At 48.7% G+C, this 13,775-nt stretch overlaps 1 protein-coding gene across 4 annotated transcripts in view; it reads right to left on the bottom strand.

Annotated features, from left to right (window-relative positions):
• Positions 1-13,775, bottom strand: part of ARNTL (aryl hydrocarbon receptor nuclear translocator like) — a 110,124-nt gene that overhangs the window by 29,426 nt on the left and 66,923 nt on the right. For all 4 annotated transcript variants that reach the window (XM_018059578.1, XM_018059579.1, XM_018059580.1 and 1 more), the window contains 4 exons: positions 6,430-6,558; positions 3,461-3,585; positions 2,615-2,761; positions 357-395 (listed from right to left, as the gene is read on the bottom strand). In XM_018059578.1, coding sequence (XP_017915067.1) covers positions 357-395; positions 2,615-2,754 — 179 coding nt within the window. In that variant the 5' untranslated portion in view covers positions 2,755-2,761; positions 3,461-3,585; positions 6,430-6,558. The remainder of the gene's footprint in view (positions 1-356; positions 396-2,614; positions 2,762-3,460; positions 3,586-6,429; positions 6,559-13,775) is intronic.

The following is a 13,775-nucleotide window of genomic DNA, read 5'->3' as shown; positions in this document are numbered from 1 at the left end:
ATGTGCGTGTGCTAGTCGCTCAGTTGTGTCTGACTTTTTGTGACCCCACGAAGTGAAGCCTGCCAGGTTTCTCTGTCCATGAAATTCTCCAGGCAAGAATACTGGAGTGGATTGCCATTCCCTTCTCTAGAGGATCTTTCTGACCCAGGGATTGAACCCTGGTCTCCTGTATCACAGGCAGATTCTCTACGGTTTGGGCTACAGGGTGGGGCATAGGGGGGAGACAGTTCTGAGCCCACAAGCTCACAGCCTCCTTGCTTATCCCTAATCAAGGAGATGGGTGGAACCTACACATTTAATTATGCAAGGAAAATGACTCTAAGGATGCTGAAGTTCAAATGACTAATTCATGGTACCTTCCATGAGGGTCATCTTTGTCTGTGTCCATGCTTTCTCTGAGAAAACAAAAGAGAATATAACTGTTAAGACATACAAAATCACTTCTCACCATAATACAGAAGGCCATCATTTATCCAGAAACCAAGCAACTAGAAAGCTCAAAGAGCCACAGCATTGACTCCTGATGTATAAAAGTAAAACCAACTTGAACCTAATATAAAACCAGACTCATTTTCCAGTTTATCAAATGTTATATATACCACTTCAATAAAGTTTGTGTTCGTGCATTTTACTATATTGATTGCTTGAGAAAATTGGGAATACATGGCATTCATGGAAACTTAGTTAGCCAGAGTATCCAAGTAACTATAATATCTCATTTTCCCAACCCCCGTCACTTTGGATAAATGGAGTTTATTCATTTGTAAAATGTATCAAGCATCAAACGTACATGGGCATATATACTGAATATATGCCTGGTGGTGGGTAAGGTGGGGAGGGAGCATCAAAGTGCCCACGGAGGAGCACTGAGCAGAACCCAAGCCAGCTCCCACCATTGCTGCCCAGTGCTCCGCTTCTCAGCTCGGGGGAAACCCTGAGCCCCAGGGAACTGGGACAGATGGAGGCATGGGTCGGGGACCACAGAGAGTCCTGGGGTCACAGAAGGATCTGCCTTCCCTTCATGGACTCCGGAATCCAGTTTTCACAGCACGCTGTGGGTTCAGTAGAAGACAGACTGAAATCCTCTGAGGAAGGAGTTCTAAATCCCGCAGGTGAGCTCATACCTTCCTCCAATCCCTAAATCACTCAGGAGGACAGACTACCTACCCTCTGGGCCTCTCTCCCTTCTCCAACCATGGCCCTACAGACATCATCATTACCAAGAGCAAAAGCAACTTTCTCAGGAGCACTGAGGTATGCTGCGGGCACTCAGAACAGTGGCTCCCAACCAGGAGCCCTCCACCTCTTCATAGCCGGAGACTTTCTCTACCTGATCCTGAAGTTCAGAAGCAAGTCTACAGGCCACAGGGGAAAATGAAAAGTCCCTCTCCCCTTCTGTCTAGACTCGTGTCTGCTTGCTGAGGCAGGTGATCATCTCAGGTGAAAAGAAGCTCTGCCCTAGGGTAGGAGTTTGGTACATTAAGCTGTTAATAAAGGGATGACAGGTGCTTAATTCATGGGGTGTCCATGAATTACAGAAGCCTTGCAGACTGGGGTCCATGCGGGAAACCTGGAAGTCCAGAGTGGTGACAAGGGTGGAAACCACAGATCCAGACAGCAGAGGTCTTAGAACATGTCAAGGGCTCCATCAGACAAAAGCTCCACCGAAAACATCTGGTTTCCCTGTCGTGGAGTTAGCGCCATGGAAGAACACCCTCTTGGTCCTCACATCCATTCTCCATCCCCTGGGCAGCCACTCCCTTAATCATCTGGGATCACTTACATATTACTCATAGCATCTCCTAGTGGGCATCTGACCTCCAGCCGCTATGCTCCCCCAATCTGACCTGTGAACTGCAGCAGAAAAGGACTTCTGCTGTAAGGGGGCACACCTCCTTGGAGATTTTCTCTCATTAAACAGAAGAAAACTCTCCAATGGACATTTGGGCAAGATTCCACGCAGTTGCCTCTATAAAACAAAATGTGCCTTTTGGGTGTTCTGTGCCAACGTATTCCCTAGATGTCTGTATAGATACAGAAGAGTTGACTGTAAGTGTGAAAATTTACTTACTCCAAAGAAAAGCCATTGAGTCTTTAAAAAAAAAAAAGGTGCTATTTAATGTAAGAGGAACGCTAATTCAAGGACAATGTCACTGCTCCTATACTGTTTCCAGAGATGACCTCTACTTTCTCATTCTACAAACATTAAGTAACCCACTGATGTCCTCCTCTAGAGAGGTCCTTAGGCAAAGTGCTCTTTGGAACCACTGAGGTTAGATCCATGGACTTAGCCATCTTGCTCAAAGGAGCAAAGGAAAATGAAGAGAGTGGTAAGAGGTGGAACTTGGCTTTAAGGCTATTCTTTTTCCCTCGAAAATCTGGGGACCTAGGTGGGGTGCACAAAAGGAGAGTAAATGGCTCAGCTGCAAGGGAGGCTCCCTCCTGCTTGCAATCCAAGGGAAGATAAAGGGAAAAGTCAAGTCAGATCTTTCATTCCAATCCCTTTTCATAGACAGGATCCCTTCTTCCAGAAGGAACAGTAGGGCCCCTGGACGTTCATGCCCGTAAGCTGCCACCAAGCTTAGCCAGAGGAAAACAAGCCCAAAGGCCTTACTGGTAGTCTGTGGAGCTGCCCTTGCGTTTCCGGTTGCAATCCACGCCACCGGTGCCCAGAGGGCTGGAGAGGAGGTCGGTGGCACCTGGAGACATGAAGTCACTGATTGTTGAAGAAATGTCCATTCTCTGGTCGGCCATTGGAGGTCTGAAATAGGTACAAGGAGACAGAGGCGCAATTATTTCCACAAGCTTTTCTAAGGTGGCACTGTGGAAGGACAGGGACTTTATGACAGTGCCGACATCTCTCTCACCCAGCCAGCTGGGACGAGGACAAGGCACCGCCAGAAGGAGCATCATATTTACTCTAGGAGTTATTATAGGCAATTTAGGCTCATCTGCTTGTTTTTTCTGACAAAGACACAAAGCTCAGAGAAATTAGGTGGCTTCTCTTAGATCCCTGCACCAGGGCATGAAGAACTAAACCAGAACCCAAGGCTCTAGTAGGCACAACCCATGTTCCACCCATGGAGGTGACCAAATGTCCCAGATGTTCTCACAGTCCTAACTTAATTTTCTTTCAATCGAATCTAATCAATGAAATAAATATGATCTACTTGTTATCTCTGTATTTTCATTACAGCTTTTATCAAAGTTGTAGGAAAGAATGAAATATCCTTTCTCAGCCTACAAGTCCCACTTGGGATTCAAAAGAGTAGTCCCTCCCCATCACTGGTCCAGGCAAAGTCTGTCTAATCTTCTCTGCCTGTCCTTTTGCACTTGGGATTCCACTGCAAGGAAAACTGCATAATGAAGTGAAAGCACGGCAAACCTTTGCAAAGCATTTTGAGAATTCATATCTTAAAAGTGCAAAGCAAGTCAGCTCAAAAGAGAGACTGGCAAGTACCTTGCAAGAGACTCCAACTCCAAACCCAGGTGAAGGGGGCCGTGCACTGCCCACCGTTGGGGTCTGAGCTCCAGGTGACGTGGCTGGGGCTGTCACTCCCTCTCTCTGGGCCTGAGTTTCCTCATCTGTAAAGTGAAAGGCAAGGGTGAGCTTCTGTTTCCACTGTGTCCACAGATTAGTGACCGGAGCCCTTGTGGTCACTCTCACCATCGTTGCTAGAGTGAACACTGTGCACGTAGCTCCGTGCATCCGAGCTATTATCTCTTAGTATAAATTTCTAGGAGGAGGACTGACGGGCCTAAAGGGGACACACATTGCATGTTTTGTTAAATACAGAAACACTGTGCTCCAGAAGAGCACAATACCTTTTATCCCCAATAAAAGCTCTTGTCAATCTGAAGGAAAAAACAAAACCTCACTATTTTTACTTGTATCTTAAAATTATTATGGATGGTGTTTCTGTTTATAGGCATGTCTTTCTTTGATGTGGACCTTTTTTTAAGTCTTTGTTGAATTTGTTACAATACTGCTTCTGCTGTTACCTTCTGGTTTTGGCCATGAGGCATGTATGATCTTAGCCTCCCAACCAGGGATTGAACCTGCGTCAGAAAGCAAAGTCTTAACCACTGGACCACTAGGGAAGTCCCTATAGGTGTTTCTTGGTTACCCCTGGTGCCCACTTGTGTCCTGTTTTCCTACCATACTGTCTTTAGCATCGATGGGTCTCCTAACTCACACTCACCTGGGCACCTGAGCCTGGTGGAGAAAAGCACACAGCAATCCCTGACTCCCCTGCTCTGTGACCACACTTGCGCTTTCCTCCTCCAATCTCCAACATCTCGATTTTCACCCTTGGCCGATAAGTCAGCTTTCTACGCCACTGAGAAAAGAAGCCAGTGACCACTTCTACCAGCAACCTAGACACTACTGGCTCGGACCCCACCCCAAAGCATGCTGTGCCCTCCTCTCTCATGAGTGTGGACCATCCACCCCAACCCTGCATCATCCACATTCCGCATTATTGCTTCTATAAGGACAAGAACACACTGCAACAACACTCATCTTGGGGGGTTGGGTGGGGAGTAAACTCTTTTGAACTAGATTTCCTTCCAGTTACTGCCCTATTATTTTGTTTTCAATTGCTTTTCTCTTCCTCACGACAAATAAACTCAAATCAGGCTTTTGTCCCCATCATTCCAATATATTGGCCCCTGCTGGGTTCATTAATGACCTCCTCATTGCTAAATCCAACGGCCAGTTCTCCATCCCCTCCCTGCTTGGCCCATCAACACATCTAATAGAGCTGACCTCCCCCTCCTGGCTCTCAGCTTCACCGTTCTCCTACTTCAGTGGTCACTCCTCTTTCGTCTCTACAGCTGTTTCCTCTCATCTCCCTCACCTCTAGGTGAGCGACCCATGGATGCTCTTGGACCCCTCTCTGCCTACACTCCCTCCCTGGGAGATCTGCCTAGTTTCACTGTTTTAAATAACTACCTACACTATGACAACTCTCATATTTACATCTCCAGCCCAGACCCGTTCCTGAGTTCCAAAGCATCACCTTGACATCTCCCCTTGAACATACAACAGAAACATGAAAAATCCATAACCAATCCCTGGTTGCCCACAAGCCCAGCCTCTTGGTCATGCCCAGGTCAGTAAGTGGTACTTCAATCCTGCTTGCTGCTTAGGCCCCAAACCTAGAAGTCACCCCTGACTCCTTTTTTTCCATGACCTGCATCTAATCCATCAACAAATCCTATTAGCTAAACAGTCCAAAAAAATCCAAAATTCAACCACTTCTCCCCTTTTTCCTTCATATTTCTGTTCAAATGTCCCTTTATCGGTGAAGTTTGCCAGGATAACCATATAATACACACCCCCACAACTCTTTCTAACCACCTCAGTCCTGCTTAATTTTTTTTCCATTGCCCTTATCCACATCTGGCCAGCAATAACCTACTTAGTTTACCAGCTGTCCTCTCCATTAGATCATAAGCATCAGAAGAGTACACACTTTGGTTTACTGCCTGTACCCTTAGTGCCCAGATCATGTTTCAGCACATAGTAAGCACTCAATAAATACATATTGAAAAATAAATAAATTTGTATGTTAGGAATATTAATCTTTGCTGATCACAGATGCTGTAAATAATTTTCTCCCCTTTTTTTCTTTTATCTTTGCTTATGGTGTTTGCATGTGATACTAAAAGTGGCAGGTTTTAAAAACTCTTTTCTCACCCCTAAACAATAAAAATATCCTCTTTGCTAACAATTTTGTAACTTTAAAAATTCAGTTTTAATCCACTTGGAAATTATTTTTGGTGCACTCTTTAAGGTTGGGAATTTCTAATTTCCCTCCAAAGAATACAGTTATTCCAACACTACTTATGAGATCTACAATATCCTGTTACCAGTCACTAGAAAGGCGACTCTTCTGGACTCATTTTTTAGTCTGAACTTTCTATTCTGTTCCCTTGACCAGCTTATTTCCATTCTGGCACCACATTGTTGATGACTATGGCTGTAAAATACATTTTAATATCTGATAGAACAATTTCTTTCCCTCTTTGTACTTTCTGTTTTCAGACATTTCCTGGCTAGACTGATGTATTCTTCAAAGAGTATTTTATAATCATTTAATCACACTAAAGGCCCTGCTGCGGCTGCCGTTGCTGTTATTATTACCAGTACTACTGACATTAAGAGAAGCAGGTCAGCCGTGAGCAGAGCCCTACACTTAGGGTCTCGGTGACCATCTGGGCCACATGTCAGACCTGGGATGCCACCTCCGGCCCCACCGCTCTTTCTGAACAGCCAGACATTTGCATGAGGTGGAGTATTCCAGGTTTCAGGGATTTTGGGAGAAACCACACTTCCTAAACAAAGAACGACCGTCGGAGCTGCAATGATAGTGTATCTAGGTGGGGGTGGGTAGGACAGTTAACTGAAGTTAACTGAACTGTTACCTGAAGTTAAGGTTCTTAAACCTTAGATCCACCTTGGGAGAAGCAAGGGGCCGCTGGACTTGTTGGTCACCTCAAAGCAATTTTCATGTTTTGTCGCTTCCTTTCAGGCAGTCAAGTTCTTCCAGAAACCTGCAGTGGGGCCCAGAGGAAAAAAAAAACCCAGACAGGTCACTTTGAAGTAGATACAGTTGAAAGTCTCACAGCGGCTGAGGGAGATGAGGAGCTCAATCATGACTCCCAATTACAGGGAGCAATGCTGAGCTCACTATCCCATCCTTCAGCTGCCTGGTCAACTCAACTGCAAACACATGAGGAAATATGCCGGGAGGTATTTTCTGTGAAAAACAATGCCTTTAAAATTACTAAACGTAGATTCTTGGACACGGCCTTAAGAGGAAGAAGGTAATTATATTTTTCATTTCTCCCACTGGGTCAAGCAATAACAACAGTGAACGCTGACTGAGCGTGTAGTTGGCATCGGGCGCTGTTCTTACTGCACCATGTAGACCCTACGATAACTCTGAGGTAAGTATTAATACTACTGTTTCCACATTTGACCAAGGAGAAGATTGAGGCAGAGAGAGGTGAAGAAACCAGCCAAGGTCACTCAGCGGGGGAGAGCAGTGGGGCTCCGGGAGCTACACCCGCCCCTGAGGGCACCACTCAACTTGCTCCAGCCAAGTGAGTTACCTAAACACGCACAACGCGGAACAATAGAAAGCAAGTCTTCAGGAAACATTAAGCCAAGACGAAATGCCAGCAGGGCCAATGCCTGAAATGGCTGGGAATGAGCTAAGATGTTTAAAGAAAATGTCCCTGAATTTAAGTATGTCTGGTAGAGAAATCAGTTCTGAAAAGCTGCTGACGTCAAAGGGGGGGGCGGGTGGTGCTGCCCTGCCCACCTCCTGCTGGCAGGATTACAGGGTCTCCTCCCTGTCCCTGTGAACCCTGAAAGGGGAACAGGCTCTAGAGAAGCCCCCTTACTCCTTCCCTGCTCTGCCTTGAGGTGAAAAGACAGGGGCTTTAAATGGGGTTTTCCTGACCCTTCTGAAGCACAAATCCTGGCACTTCATATTCCGCGAGTTAGTTCTGGCCTCTTGGATAACCTACCTTGCCTAGATCATTACAAAGGTCTTCAAATGAGTATCCAGGGAATAGAAAAGACCGTGTCCTTCCCATTTACTCCTCTTTGCAGTCTGGTTCAGAACCCCTCCCTGTCTGACGCTGGTAACCCCATCCCAGCCCCTACAAAGATGTGTCCAGGAATTCCGGGCTTCAGTCCCTAAGCCTTATGGATACAGTAGCGGCATAAGGATGCAAAGTTCCCAGGGTAAGGCTGCTGGGGGCAGGAGGGGCTTACCACCCAGGACCCCACCATCCAGGTCCCACACTATCCTCCCAACCCCAAACAGGCAACTCAGGATCCACCCTGGGCATAAGCCCCTCTCCTTCCAACACCCCAGAGCTGCTGCCTGGCCCTTGGATAGGAGGGTCCAGCCACTTCCCTGCTCCAGCCTTGCCCTCTCCTCACTGTGCTCAGAGGCAGGACACCCCCTTGCTTAAAACATTTCAATGGCTTCACTGCTCGCCTAGGCCCTCCAGCTGCTGCTGCTACTAAGTCAGTTCAGTTGTGTCCGACTCTATGCGACCCCAGAGACGGCAGCCCACCAGGCTCTGCTGTCCCGGGGATTCTCCAGGCAAGAATACTGGAGTGGGTTGCCATTTCCTTCTCCAATGCCTGAAAGTGAAAAGTAAAAGTGAAGCTCAGTCGTGTCTGACTCTTCGCGACCCAATGGACTGAAGCCTACCAGGCTCCTCCGTCCATGGGATTTTCCAGGAAAAGAGTACTGGAGTGGGTTGCCACTGCCTTCTCCAAGGCCCTCCAGATAAAACCCCAAACACCTAGCAGGAAACACCAGGCCTCCACAGCGGGCTTGCTCATTCCCCAGCCCAAGAGTGCGCATCCGCTGCCTGAGGAGCCAGGCCACTGAAATACTTCAGTTCTCAAGAGCACGAGGCCTCAGCTGCGTCCACTTTGTTTTGCAGGGAGCAGGCGTGGCTCCCTTTGCCCACTCGGTCACCTCGTGAACTCCTGCGTGCCCTTCAACTGCCCTCAGGTGTCCCCTCAGGGAAGCCTCCGGCTCTCCCCGGCTGCCGACCCTTCCCCCGACCAGCTGCGGCCCCGCCCCCGCCGTCCCGCCCGCCCCGCCCCCTGCACCTGGATCTCAGGGTTCCGCATCTCCCAATACCGTGCCTCTAGTTTTCTCTTTCCTCCACATCCCTGAAATTTAGACAGAGGTCCTCAGGACCAAAAGCCCCACGAATTCTCATCTTGATCATTTTTTTCCAATGCTCAGATTTCCTTTATAGAAATCATAAATGCTAACAAACATTTTAGCACTCTATTTTGCAAAATCTAAACTGTATTTCTTACATGCTTGGACAAGAAAGCTGAATCAGTTGTGACAAATATTTTTTGGAAAACTGTTTTCTCTCCAGGAAGGTGTTCTTAGATATAAGACAATAAATGAAACAACAAAAGAGACAAAAACCTTTTCTGTGCTAATTACCTCTTAATAGAGGTTTGAGCCAAGGAAGGGGGCCCCAAGAGACCAAAGGTACCTGGGAGGGGGACCCCAGCTGAACAGGGTTTGGGCCAGCCCTGGTGCTGCCATCCAAGTGACACATAGTGAGGATGCTCTGGGGAGAGCCTGGCCCTGGTCCTAGAGTGGGTGTCACATGTGTGCCCACTTCTGAGCTAGAGATTTCCAATGGTGGGAAGGAGGCTCTCTGGGTGGCCAGAGAAAGCCAGGCATGAAGGGACCTGGGAATTGTGCCTTGGAAGAGCTTGGGGGCCCCTCGTCCCACCTCAGTCCCCTCGTGGTCCTCAGAGCCCAGGAAGAAGATTCTCTGTGGCTCCACACAAAGGAACAAGGGGGCTGGACAGGCGGGCATGTCAGCCACTGTTAGACACCCAAAGGAGACCACCGCCCCTTCGAGCACAGCAGGGCGAGGCTAACCGCCCCTTAAGAAGCCCACACACACACCGTCCACAGGAAGATGGCCACAGGGAGCCCTCCAATCACAGACCAGGCATCTCTCAGCTTTCCCTCTCCCTGCCCCAGCACCCCAGAATGACAAGAAGAGAAAGCGAAGTGTGCGGATTATACTAAGGTTCAAACCTATAGCTGCTCCTCTGTATGGGGAGTCAGCAGGCTGCCCCATGTCAGGCCCGGCCAAGTGACTCTCCCGGACAGATGAACATGAGCGGAGGGGACAGCAGCAGCCTTTGAACTGGCCCTGACTAACTACCCCCTTACCAAGAGACCAGCGACTGCCACATAGAGCCTCCCCCTTTAGCCAAGGTCTCGGATGGATGGTAGTACCAGCAAGAAGAAAACCTAGGCCACTGTAAGCTCCAGAGATGCTGAGATTTCTACTAGGGTGACCAGCTCTTCACTTTGCCTCCGACCTTCCTGTTTGAGCACTGGAAATCCTGCATGCCAGGAAACCCCTTTGTCCCAGACAAACCAGGAGGGCAGGTCCCCTGCTTTTCTCCGCTGCATCACTCATCCTGAGCCGACTGACAGAGGCACGAAGAAGGAAAAACCAACTCCGATTCTGGAGCCACAGACCAAGCCTGACCTGGGAGGAGGGAGAGGGAACAGTGCAGGTCACACTGGCAGAGTCAAATCTTCACAGTAACCTATCTATTCCTCGTGGTCATTACCCCAGTTTTCCAGGTAAGGAACTCAGTATTGAAGAGGTAAAGACATCTTGCTTAAGATGACACGGTTAACAGGTGGGGACTGAAATCCATGTGTGTCTGGCTCACTGGTGGTTCTTCTTTCTTCTGCCACATCACTGCCCATCCAGCCCCCAAAGCCATCCCCACAATGGAAAAGACAAACAGCCCAAAACAAGCATTCCCGGAGAAGGAATCAGGGAAGCGATGAGAAGAAGCAGTCCTGGTTCAGGAAAGCTACAGAAATCCCAGGAATCTGGGATTCCTGGCAGCCAGGGCAGAGAGGGAAAGGCTCAGCCCTCTTCCTTCATTAAGGTTACCAAAGAGGGATACCTGTCTGGGAGACTGTGGGACATGAACAATGCTATGCCAGTTGGCTCTGGGAAAATAAGCTTTGAGAAGGGACAGAGGGCTTCTCCTTTTATAAAATAGGACCCTAGTAAAAGCATGTCCCCCCTCCTGCCCCCACCTGCAAGTGTAACAGCTAGACGGAGCTCTACTGAGACGACTTTATGAAGTCCCAGATGTCACTGGGGTACTGGTTTTTGGTGATGTGGCTTAATAAAAGGGCATGGCTCAGGAAAATATGGATGATAGTGAATCAATATCCTGTCTAGTCAGCTGCGTGCTCACTGATGGACTTCCCTACAAAACCCCCAGCTCCCTGCAAGGACCCCTGTGTGGCCACCTCTGCCTCCCCACAACCTACAAGGAGCTGGCCCTGGACACAGCACCTGCTCCAATTCTCCATCATATTCTAAACTTGAGGTTTTACTGTGGGGAGGAATGTGGAGTTGCTCAGGTCTGTTCCTATGGTGGTGGCCTTTGAGCAGAGATGACAGACTGAATGGTCTCTGGCCCCACTGCAAATCCCCCTGAGACCCTCTGGTTATTCTGACAGCTTGTGGGGAGTTTGGTTACCTTCCTTTGCAACAGATGGATTTAGCGATCATTCACCCACAAAACCAGATACTTCAAGTCTAAGGTAACAGGGGCTTGCACCAGTATCATTACGCAAGCATTTCTTCAGCCCAAGTGGAAGCCAGGGCACCTGGGACACAGAGGGGAATGTTTGCTACTGCTACTGCAGCTGCTAAGTCACTTCAGTCGTGTCCGACTCTGTGTGACCCCATAGACAGCAGCCCACCAAGCTCCCCCGTCCCTGGGATTCTCCAGGCAAGAACACCACAGTGGGTTGCCATTTCCTTCTCCAATGCATGAAAGTGAAAAGTGAAAGTGAAGTCACTCAGTCGTGTCCAACTCTTGGCGACCCCATGGACTGCAGCCTACCAGGCTCCTTCATCCATGGGATTTTCCAGGCAAGAGTACTGGAGTGGGGTGCCATTGCCTTCTCCGAGGGGAATGTTTAAATCCCCTCAATCCTGATCACTGCAATAGGCAGCGCCCTGCTTGCAGTCGTGCGAGCAGCTCCCTACCCAATGCCAGTATGCATCTTCACTTCTGTAAGTGGCAGAGATTTGTAGAGCATTTACCCTAAATTTCCAGCAGGTGGTGGTCAAGTGTCTTGAGGAAGGAGTGTCTTTTTTTCTAGCTGTGGGTGCAATGTAGCTGAAGTATAGGAGCAGAACAGAAGAGAAAATGGTTAGCTTATTTGATGGTGTGTGTGGGGTAATGGAAGCAGGAGGGACCAGGGAGGAGGTGAGTCTTGAACCAGGTGTTGTAGATGTTTGCCTGGCAGGTTGGATAGCTGGAATGATGTTCTGAGCAGAGAAGAGCATATTTGCAGTGGCTGTCAGGGACCTGGGGAGAACCCCGTTTGTGGCCCTTATGTACCCAGTCCTGCTGGAAGCTTTAGATGCTTGGGAATCCTGAAATCAAACAAAAATCAAGGAGCTTGCACTTGGAACTACAGGACTTGAAGGGCCTGTTGAGATGGTCTCACAAGGGGCAGGGGCTGTGAATTCTGGATTAGATTGTGAACAAGGCTAGTCGATGCAGAAAAGATCCCTAACACCATGGCCAGAAGAAAGTCCACAGCACTCCAGTCTTGAAGGCCTACTGAGGGCTGTGAGATTCTGCAATCTAATTAAGAGGCACAATACAGGGCATACTCCTAGCCTAGCAATGGCACTAAGTAAATGTTTGCTGAATGAGTGATAAAAGGGATGCTTTCTTAGACCTTTACCAAGTCTATCACTGAAGTACAGGAAGGAGAAAAGCCAGAGAAACAAGCTACAGATCCACAGTGCTTTCTGGGAGGACCCTTGGTCCTGGATGGGGATGCACAGACCACTAGCGGGACCAGTTTGAAGACTGGCCCAAAACTGGTAGACAGTTGAGCCGCTGCCCAAATTGAGGTAGATCCGCATATGAAGGCAAAGCAGAGAGGTCATAAGAGAAGGGTCATAACTTTTTTGGACACTGGTTGAAGGAGAATTTTTATTTTATGTGCAGAAAACAATGAGTGGGCAGGCAGATGCAGATTACCCCTTTAACAGGTTTAATAAGAAAGACTGCAGAGTGACGTGGAGTCTCAGGAATGACATATCTCCCGGCAGATACCCATGAATCCCCTGAAAAGGTAACGGATATTCCTTAGTGCCTTCAGTGCACCAGGCCCTTTATGACATGGTGGTTTGGAGCATGCTCTCTGCTGGGGGGCGACGGTGAGGCTTCAAATCCCGACCCCACCAGGTATCAGTGCCTGGGGTGCAAATCTCAGTTCCAACATACACACAACCCTTAACTTGGTGTGTCATGGCCTCCTGACCTGGGAGATATGGATGACAATATATCCCGCCTCAGAGCTGTGGCGAAGATGAAAAGAGAGGCAGAAAGTGCTTAGTCAGATGTGCGGACCCAGAGCAAGCCTTGCCACCCCAGACATCGAGCATCTCCCCCAGGCCCTACGCTGGGCACCTGGGTGCAGAGGAGAAAAAGGCCTGGATCTTTCTGGGGGAGGCAGCACTTGTGAGCCCCCCGGCAGCTTCAGATTCCATTGTATTTGACACATAATAAGCCCTCCAAGTGGAAACTATCATTATTTTCTCATTTAACCATCACAGCAGCCCTGTTAGGTGGCTAGTGTTCTCCCATTTTAAAATTGAGGAAGCTAAGTTTCAGAGAGATGGTCAGGTAACCTGAGCAAAGTCAGAGATTTCACAGGAAGGTAGATGTAAACCCAGGTCAGTCCTGTCTAAAGCCCATAGTCTTTCCTCTATGTAGCACGGCCTCCATGCAAAATAAGAAGTGGGCACATTCCAGAGTATGCAGGGATTGAAAAATTCTCCACAGCAGCACTTCCCAAAGAGCTGTCACAGAACATCGACTCTATGAGATTTAAATGCAAAGACATGGGAGGGGGGGAACCCATGGTCAAAGCAGCATGGGGAATTCTGGTTAAAGGCTGCGTTTCTCCTCTGCAGGGCTTCTAGGAACCTGAAACAGGGCCCTGCAGAGGGCGACGGCTGGGGAGCAGCAGGGTCTCCATCTCCCCGCAGGCGCTGGTCCCCACGCTTTCCTGCACCCAACATCTAGTGGACGGAGCTTGGGTGGGGCACGCTAAGGGGACGCTTGCTCTGCAGGATCACTCAGGATGCAGCGATCCTGCTGTCCCCTCCTTCCCTGCCCACTTCCATGC

This window comes from Capra hircus, chromosome 15 (genome assembly GCF_001704415.2).
Source record: "Capra hircus breed San Clemente chromosome 15, ASM170441v1, whole genome shotgun sequence".
NCBI lineage: Eukaryota > Metazoa > Chordata > Mammalia > Artiodactyla > Bovidae > Capra > Capra hircus.
Note: the sequence above shows the minus strand (reverse complement) of the source record. Positions and strands in the feature narration are given on the sequence as shown.